General features: G+C 48.7%; 1 protein-coding gene across 1 annotated transcript; it reads right to left on the bottom strand.

Annotated features, from left to right (window-relative positions):
- Positions 1-3,901: 3,901 nt before the first annotated feature.
- Positions 3,902-4,705, bottom strand: LOC120843937 (the record flags this gene model as incomplete). The annotated part of the gene is made up of 2 exons (XM_040215438.1): positions 3,902-4,045; positions 4,132-4,705. Coding segments are annotated over 2 exons (718 nt in total), but the record flags the coding sequence as incomplete, so codon positions are not given.
- Between the last annotated feature and the right edge of the window lie 5,406 nt (positions 4,706-10,111).

Below are 10,111 nucleotides of genomic sequence, written 5' to 3'. Positions count from 1 at the left end.
TTCTAGACGTCGTCCTTTAGGTCGTCCTAGAGGTCGTCCTTCAGGTCGTTCTGAAGAACACTCTAGAGGTCGTACGGAAGGTGGTTCTACGCGTCGCCTTTGACCTCGTCCTCTAGGACGTCGTCCTCAACGTCATCCTAGATGGTATTCTTGAGGTCGTCCTAGAGGTCGTCCATGAGATCTCCTTAAAGATCGTCCTAGAGGTCATCCTAGACGTCGTCCTAACAACCAGATAAACCCGCGCCGCGCATACATGGAGCGGAAGTGCACACACATTCACAATTCCGCCCAAGCTATGAAGACATTATCGGCTTGAGATGAGCTAGTTGGTACATGATCAGTGATGGTGGTGAAACAGCTTGAGCATTAAATGATTACAGAGAGACAGGACAAGACACACACACGAAGCTGCAACGATGGTGGGGAAGCAGCTTGAACATTAAACGATTAGAGACCGAAGATTAAATGATTACGCAGAGACGAAGTAATCACTCATTTTCAAAGTGGCTCGCTGGAGTCGCGCTGATGTTCATGATTGCGTCACAAACCATTCATAAAACAATAATAATAATAATAATATTTTATTGCACAAATATAAATACAATATATAAAAACGCGGGTCCGTCAAAAACCAATAGCGGCTTGTGGGACTGGGCCCGGCAGCGGCGTAGAAAATACCAAAACTATTCACATGAAAACAAAACAAAAACCATGACCTATTTGAAATACAAATAAGAAAAAAAAATATTAAAAAATCTGAAAAAATAATACAAGCGAAGAAAACCGAACACCAAGAAGGATCTCTTAAAAACAAAACAAGGTCACTATAACACTGAAAGAACAACTATAACTCTACAATACTGAATGATACAAATAAAGAAAACCGTACATCATCTAGAATGTCTTAGAGCTGCAAAGACAAGGTCAATCAAAAAAGCAAAAACACGACAAAAAGAAAAATAGTATTTAACAGTCACTTGAAGGAGCTAATGTAGGGACAAAAATAAATATTTAAAAGTTTAGCATATTGTTTTTAGCTGTCTATTTAATTGACGTTTTGAGTTCAACTCTAAAAAGGAATCAGGTAGGCCATTAAAAAGTTCAGGCACGTAAAACGAGCGTAATCGTTTTCCGTACTTGGTATAAACACGAGAAATGATAAAGCGTTCACAGTCCCTTAAAATACGCTCGGAAACACGGGGGGTCTTAAGGTGGTAATCCAATAATGCTTCATAATGACACTTCTTTTAAAAAGAGCTGAAAAACGCGGCAGGCGCAAAGATAAAAACAGTTCGTCACTTGGAGTATCGAGAGGAGCGTAAGCTACGCCCCTCAGAATTCCCCTCAATATACTATCAATTTTATTCTGCCAAGTCATCGAACAGTTTGCGTAGACTGTGATACCGTAACGTAAAACACCATAGGCTAAAGAGTTGACCACCATCTTTCGAACAGAAAAAGGAAGAAAGGATTTTGTGGAATATAACATGCATGATACACTTCGGAGCCTTTTAGCAACATAGCTAAGATGCGAGTTCCAGGACATGTCACTATCAAAATATAACCCCAAGTATTTCGCTGTGTAAACATATTCAATAGGTGAGCAGCTGCAGCTAGCACACTTTGACGTGTGGAGCACAAATGGAAAATCAAGGCATTTACGTTTCAATGGACTGCAGAAACACATCAGTTTTGTTTTTTGAACGTTAATTTTGATAAGACTGGTTTGAAATCAGTCCATTACCTTTGTAGCATTAACTTGTAACAGGCTAAGTGCACTGCGCAAATTTATATGGCGGGAAAGTAACAAAGTATCATCTGCGTATTGAAAGATGTCACCACCTGACATCGCCTTAGCAAGATCGTTCACATACAGATTAAACAGTAGAGGAGGCAACACAGAACCTTGAGGAACTCCGGCTTTAAGAAATACGTTGGCGCTCTGGGTATTGTTGACAGAAACCCGCTGTGTCCGGTTCGTCAGAAAGTCTTTAAGCACATTAAAGAAAGGACCTCTAAACCCGTAGTCAAACAACTTTTTGATTAATATTTTGTGACTAATGGAATCGAACGCCTTAGAAACATCTAGAAAAAGAGCGCAGGCATATTTTTTGTTTTCCAAAGTGTCGTGTAGCTTATCCACAAAATCTTCGAGAAGTGAATCCGTGCCACGTCCCGGGATAAAACCGTGCTGAGACGGCGAAAAAAGATCAAACTTTTCCAGGAACGCCGTCATTGCTTTTAAAAGGTGCTTCTCAAGTATCAAAGATAAACACGAGAGAATAGATATTGGTCTGTAACTTTCTACGCTATCATGCTTTCCTCCTTTGTAAAGCGGTCTGACAATGGCACTTTTTAGCCCAACTGGAATGACCCTTGAGCTGATAGTCCCATTCAATACGTAAAGCAAAATACCAGACAAAACGTCCGAAATTTCACCTTAAGTCGTTGATGCGAATATTATCTGCTCCGGGAGCCTTGTTAGGCTTAAAACTAAATAAAAGATTACGCAAGTCCTGTGGTGTCATGCTTGACAAGAATGCTGAGGCCGAGCAAGAGCGGTTCAAGTTAATAGGAGTGATATTTTCGCCGTTTGATACGCCTGACACGGAAGCAAAGAAGCAATTAAAAGTGTCAGTAGCCGATTGTAAGTCGGTTCCGAAATGCTTGGTAATTGTGTCATCTATCGAAGACTTGTTTGAAACTCCTTTAACCTCATTTACTAAAGCTCAGGTTTTATCAATATCAAAACGTGATCTATAAAACTGATTTTAAAAATGCTGACGTTTTCTGGAGCGAATTATGGCATTTACACGATTTCTACTTTGGAATTGCAAACGCAATTCTTTATCGTTCCGGCGACCATCGTGCCCATAACATATCTTTCTCTTTGATCGCAGATAAGACGTCTGTGGTAAGCCAAGGTTGATTCTGTCTGCGTTTTTTTACAGTTATTGTTTTTACGCTCATGAATTTAAAATCCAACAAAATATCAATTAGCTTAAGATACGCATCCTGGTGATTAAAATTGTCGATAAGTATATTCCAATTATAAGAAGAAATTAATCTATCAAACTGACGGGAATCCACGATTGTTATTTCTTTTTGCTGTTCTATAGGTTTTTCTTAAATACCGCAAAAGTTAATGCTACACGCCACAAAGTAATGGTCCGCCAATTTTCGCAAGATTACTGCCGATGTTACAGGTATACAAGAGTTTCTAACGTTTATATGATCAATGCAAGACGAAACCAATTTATCGGACAGGTGTTCCTCTCGTGTCGGTACATTTATTACGCATTCGATGCCGTAGTTAGCGAGAATATTTAAATAGTCACATACGAATGATCTTGAAGGCTTCATTACGTCAATATTTAAGACACCCACGATACAAAGTTTACTGGTAGACGCTATACTTTCTAAATTAGTATTTAAGTCCTCTAGAAATTTGTTCACATTTTCTGAAAGTGGCCTATAAAATGAAAATAGAAATATTTCGAAATTAAAGTTTATTTAACTTCAGCGAGAGACACTCGGCATGATTAAAGGAGACCGCTAAATCTACTACTGACCATGTTTTGTTTACATACACGGCTATTCCTCCTCCCCTCCCTGCGCCACGCGTCAAAAAGAAGCTGTCAAATCCCGGTAAAGAAAACTGATCCTGTGAAACGAAAACCTCCCGAACATTTATTTCGGTTAACACGAAAACGTCGACAGAATTCTCGACTGCTCGAGCAATCAACTGAAATTCATCCCAATGTTTTCTAATGCTTCTTAAGTTGACATGTAGTACAGTGAGCGCACTAGCCCTAGGCGGGAAAAGGTCAAGAAACGAAGGAAAGCCAGAAAGTACTACTGGGTTTTCCATTATCATACTATTTTTTGTAAAACCCTAGTGCTACAGATGCGCACTGCCGTCGAGTTTTCGTCCTTTTTTGCAAAGATAGTAGCGTTCTTTACCCAAACACATTTGTAGGATTTGTCCCTGCCTTTGGTTCTGGCTTGCCAGAACAGGTCCTTGTTTGTTCTTGTCAAGTTGTCGCTGAAATAAATCTTCGAACGAATTTCTGACCGAGGTAGCGTTGCCAACTTCTTACGCGCATTCATCCAGCGGTCCTTCGTGGGAACCGAGGTGAACTGAATCAGTATGGGAGGGGCCCCCTCGCGCCTAGAGCGCAAACGGTGACAGACTACCACCTCGGCGGGGCCAAAAACGGCGATGTTCAGTTTGTGTGCAAGGTCGCTGATGGTGGCCCCCAAGTCTTCCTCATTCGCGTAAGAAATACCATGTATTTCCATATTGCATCGTCGGCTATACTGTTCCGTCGAGTTTATGTTTGTTTGTAGTTGACCAATCATAACGGTTTGCTCAGACACGGTGGCCTGTAGTGCTCCAACTTCGGTTCTCAGTAGTTTAACTTCTTTATCGTTTTCTGTCACAAGTTTCATGGTAGATTCATACTTCTTCACAGATTCTTGGAGGCTCCTGATTGTTTCTTTCATCGCATCTACTGATGGCTTCAGGGCAAGGAGCTCTTCTACTTTGGCAGGAAGATCTGAGAGTCGATCAATGTTTGCCTTTAGTGAATGAAGAATTTCGAGCTTGGCGTTTATTTCGGCTAGCGCCGGAGGGACTATTTCGCTAGCAGCTGGTGTCAAAAGTTCACTGGAACCTCCGGCACTTATCCTGATTTCACGATTCCTGCACGTACGGAAGTTCTATTTTTCGCGTTTAGCGGTGCCCATTGATTTAAAAGCTCTGTCCGCGATTCCGGAGCACGCGTCAAGGTGGCAAGCATGACTGCAGGAATAGCATTTCATAAAACTTAGATCACTCGGCACCGATTTAAAGCACACAATACAATCAGTGTCACTTGACTCAGACATGACTCGTTCAGTTGCAAAATTTGATAACACAAAAATAAAGATACAGAGATACAAAACGCACTTGTTGCAGTCGACGGCAAAGTTGAAAATGAAAACTAATGAAGCATGGTTACAAATACAGATTCTCACCTGCCGAAAACGACACAGTTAGTATCGAGCCGATGACGGGCCGCCGGCTGCGCCGAAAGAAGCCGTGGGAGCTGTTCTTGTAGCGTGTGGGCACCCTGGCGGCTCCCCAGCCAAGTTGCCCGACTGCGAGGCAAAGGTGCCGAAGTTTTCCCGTGTGGCGGCGACGTCACGCCAGCCACGCGCACATCGGATGCGCCGCCTTGATAAGGCAGATCAGAGGCGGCGCACGGAGAGTCGCTGCCTGGACTCCGGCACCGGTGGTAACCGTGTTAATCGTCTCGTCCATGTCCCATTAAATGTAGTTTCTTGTTGTTGGAACCGTTGGCTCCGTGTTATTCCTCGGGTCGGGTATGCAGCAAGGGAAACCGACCACAATGGCGCCCAACCGTGGTATGCTACCCACTCGCAGGAATTTCACGGGGCTTGGTTTCTTCTTTCGGTAAGCCTTTTTCATATTCCCCGTGTTTCCTATCGTTGTTTCGTGCTTCCGTCACGTCCACGTTTGTTCTATTGGCGTGTTTGTGACCGTGTCTTCGTGAACGCGGCAATCGTTTTGCGCGCTTGTGTTGGGTTTTGGGGGGCGTTTCTTTTTTTTGTGCTTGCAGGAATGCTCACGCGGGAGCAGGAAGCCGCGATGGCCGCAGCAGCACAAATGAACCTGCTCACGAAGGTCACGGAGATGTGCGACTCCGTGATGCAGCGCCTGGCCCACACGCCTGGCCAGCAGGAGACCCCACCGCGAGAGCCCAGACCACACTTGACTGTTCCGGTCTACAGGGGGTACGACGACGTCAAGTCCGTGGCAGACTTCCTGGGCGAGCTGCAGACGTACCACCTTGCCTCCGGTGCCTCAGAAGCCTTCATCGCGGACCGGATTGTCCCGCTGGCGTTACAAGCCAGCGCCAGGTGCTGGTTGGGGTCACAGACCCCCTTCACCAGCCTGGCGGACTTCCAGACAAGGCTTCGAGAAGAGTTCCTGCCTGCAGGCTACGCGACGCAGATTCTCCGAGAGCTCGAGGCAAGGACGCAGCACCCGGATGAAAGTCTGGTCCGGTACGTTCGGGTCATGCAAGAGCTCTTCAAGAGGGCGGACCCGAAGTCACCGGAGTCGGACAGAGTAGCTCGGGTCAGAAGACAGTGTCACCCCAGGTACCACGTCTACCTGATCAACCGCACCTTTGAGACCCTTGAAGAGCTAGCCCGGGGTGCCCGCCTCATCGAGGAAGCTCTTCATGCCGAGCGGAACTACGTGCCGCCGCCACCAGCCAAGTACGCGCTCGAGCCGGCATGCGCATGGCGGGGCCCCGAGGCCTCCACGCAAGTGGACTGTTCGAACGAGACCTCCCTTCCCCACCACGTCAACCAGGAGAGTTGGCGTGGCATGCATGGTGAACTCCCGAGCGGGATAAGCGTATGTTCGCCTAACTCTCCCCGAGAGGTCCCCGGAGGTCACAGCGAGGCCCGTGAGGGTTTCTGGCGGGGGTCGCCACGACAGGTGGGAGGTCGTTGGCCGTGCCCTATCGCAAGCTGGGGCCCAACGGAGATCACCACCCAAGCGAACCATCTTCATCAGTCTGCTCCTGCAAGTGCTGGCGAAAACTGGCACGGTGCGGTCGCAAACCCGCAGCCCAGCAGCATTGACCCCCGCCGCAACGGAACAAGCCCTCCCCACAACAGCCAGTCGCAAGCCTGGTGGAGGCCCTCCCATAGTGGTTCCTTATCCGATCACTGGAGGCGGTCCGACGGGCACCTCGGTGCCGGTGGCCTAAGCAGGCAACTGTCGTCGGACTGCTGCTACGAGTGCGAGCAGCCCGGCCATCACCGAAACCAGTGTCCAAGACTTCTGGACACTACAAACAAGAGGTGGCACGGGACGGCGGCAAAGGGCCGGAACCAGAACCAGGGAAACTACTGCGGCCGGCGACGCTGAAACCAGACAGCCACTTGCCGACGGCCGTTGCAGTCCCTGGGAGCAGTGAGGCCGTGGCACAGATTCCATCGGTATGTCGAATCCAGCCCGAGCCTAATATCATTGAACCGCGCATGACGATTTCACTGCTCGATTTTCCCATTGCCGCACTTTTGGATTCCGGGGCCGCTATCTCACTCATAGGAGATTTCGTTTTCGAACTCTGCAAAGCAAAAAAGATAAGCCTCCGGGAGTGCGAAACCCGTTTGCAGCTAGCTTCTGGTACAGCGATAACAGCTGGAGGAGCCGAGAGGCTGCAGATTCGGTTTAACGGAAAGAAGCGGCGTCAGCGATTTCTTTATATGCCAGGACTTGTGGTACCCGTGATCTTGGGCCGAGATTTCATTACAGGCGAAAGCATGACACTCGACTTTTCTGGTTGTGGATAACGTTAGGCTCAACCCTCAACTGAGCTCCATGTCGTCTGCTTCCTTGTTTTTCTGTGGAGCTGGCTCATGGGCACCACCGTCCGCCCAACAGCGCCATCCACCCCCTGACGCCCACAACGTCTCCCGTCATCGACATGCCGGACGAAGCTTGAGGGGGGGGGGGGGGGAAGTGTGGGCACCCTGGCGGCTCCCCAGCCAAGTTGCCCGACTGCGAGGCAAAGGTGCCGAAGTTTTCCCGCGTGGCGGCGACGTCACGCCAGCCACGCGCACATCGGATGCGCCGCCTTGATAAGGCAGATCAGAGGCGGCGCACGGAGAGTCGCTGCCTGGACTCAGGCACCGGTGGTAACCATGTTAATCGTCTCGTCCATGTCCCATTAAATGTAGTTTCTTGTTGTTGGAACCGTTGGCTCCGTGTTATTCCTCCGGGTCGGGTATGCAGCAAGGCAAACCGACCACAAGCGTCGGATCCAGTTTCCCGGATGACGGCTCACCACGTGGCAGCAACAGCGTAGTCGACGAAAAGCTGCGTCAGGTCCACTTCATCTGGTACTGTCCGGGTGCGAAGATGACGCGCCCGAAGTCCAGGAAACGCGGGACTGCTTCGCCATGCCGAAAACGACACAGTTAGAATCGAGCCGATGACGGGCCGCCGACTGTTTACTCAAAATTTGAGTAGTCGTGTTCACAGTAAGCTGCGTCGCAACTGATCAAGCTCAGCCCATGCTTTATGCTTTTCCACTCCTGCTGCGTGGACATTCGCGTTATGCGGAGAGCAAGTCGTCTGCCTCACGCTCAGGAGTGGCGGTGACGTCAGAGCGACGCCAAGCTCTTATTGGCTGATTGAAAAAAAAAAAAAAAAAGAAAAAAAGTAGTGGTTTGACCACAATGCTCGATGCCTTGAGCTCTACCCACTATTTTTTTCAATCAGCCAATAAGATCTCGGCGTCGTTCTGACGTCACCGTTACTCCTGCGCACCAAGCAGACGACTTGCTCTCCGCATATAATCGGCGCAGGATCATGTGGCCTCTTGTTCTAGATGCGAATGGAGGGGGAACGCTCTCTATTTTTGTCCTGCGACTTCCATTTTGTAGAGAATAAAAACCAATGCGTATTAAGACTTTTTTTTTATCGCTCCGTGTCTCCGGTTACTATGAAATTTCTTCCCCAGCTCGCCTGTGTTTTTACCCTCCCTTCGATAATGCGCATTCCGCCAGTTATCGACGTCAATAATTCGTTCTAAACGGTATATGTACTAAAAGTACGGAAAACCTTAATCGGTCTGTTTAACAAGTACGTAGCACTGAGACGCCTAAGTATGCCTCCTTTATTTCTGAATCGCTAGAGAATGCTGTCACCGAGTATATCAGTATTGAAGTAACTAGATGGTGTTTACACTTCACAGCGCACCAACTCGCCCAAGCTGAAGTATTGACTAAACGTGTCAGCCGTACCGGACGTTACGTAGAATTACAAGTCTGTGCAAGGGGGTAGGGTGGTTCGATTAATGAGGCTAGTTGAATTTCGTTTTGTAAGCGGGAATACCCATGCATTTTGGCTATCCTGTGTGGTCAAATATTTTCGACAGTTAATACCTTTGTAGATTGACACGGCTGAGTCTGCGGTATCGTAAACAAAATCAACATAAAATTAAACAAACATTCCAGTCGTGCACGGATTCACCAATAATAATTTAATGTGATTGTTTTTGTTCCCAAAAACAATACAATGCTTAAAATAAGACGAGGCATTTTAACCGCCACCAGCGTCCGGAATTGCGCCTACGCGGGCTGCCACGGCCCACTGTCCACTGACGAGAAATTCCCGGACCCAGCGCAGTCGGGCAACAGTGACGTACACTCTTGAAACCAGGGACGCGCGCTGCCGCGCTGTAAATAGCTTCAAAGAGGCGATGCAGGGCGCTACGGTGAAGGCGAGCGAGCTGCTCGGGGCGAAGCGGGCGCAATAAAGGGTAGACGGCGAACATATTCGTCGATTTCTCGTGGCCAGAAACCCATACACAAGCATAATAAAGTTTATTCTTCCTCCTCCTCGCGGGTGCTCACCGTGCCGTGGGCGTTGAACGTTCGGGTGCAACCCTCGCAGCCAAAGTTGCCGGTAGGGGCATCGGCGATGAATGTGGTCGGCTTCCCCGCAGTGAGAGCAGTCCGGGAGTATTTCCAGACGCCCGTCTTCCTTCTCTCCGGCTGTTCTTGGCGCACGTATACTGGGGTCGTTCTACCTGGCGACAAGCGTACTGGGGTACAGGCGTTTCGTCTCGAGTAGGCGCCGGGTACTGGCAGGCTTCTGGTGGCGGTCGTCGGGGCATGGCGGCGTAGATCCACGTCGGCTCCTCCGGGGCGGCCACTTTGACGGGAGCCTCCAGCTGGAAGGCCCGCAAGACCTCGTCGCGTGCGATCTCGGCGACTAAAAGCGAGGTCGGGCTCTTCGGGTCGGGGAGCAGCTTTCGGGGCTCCTCTCGCACGACGTTCTGGTCGATCTCTCATATGCCCGATGTACTGGAGCCAATGTAGCAGTTTTGACGACGAGGATGCAGCGACGCCAGGTTGTCGCTGGTAGTCCCTGGAGGACACTACCAGCGACTACCTGGCGTCACTGCATCCTCGTCGAACATCCAACGTGCCTGGAAAACGTTGGATGTTCTAGCCCTCCGTCATGAATTGTTCGACGGTCGTGGGTGAACTGCGCACAAGACCCTAAAGTTCTCTCTTT

Source organism: Ixodes scapularis, unplaced genomic scaffold (assembly GCF_016920785.2).
Source record: "Ixodes scapularis isolate PalLabHiFi unplaced genomic scaffold, ASM1692078v2 ptg002322l_1__unscaffolded, whole genome shotgun sequence".
In the NCBI taxonomy this organism is placed as follows: domain Eukaryota; kingdom Metazoa; phylum Arthropoda; class Arachnida; order Ixodida; family Ixodidae; genus Ixodes; species Ixodes scapularis.
The sequence above is the reverse complement of the archived record's forward strand: the minus strand, read 5'-3'. Positions and strand labels throughout refer to the sequence as shown.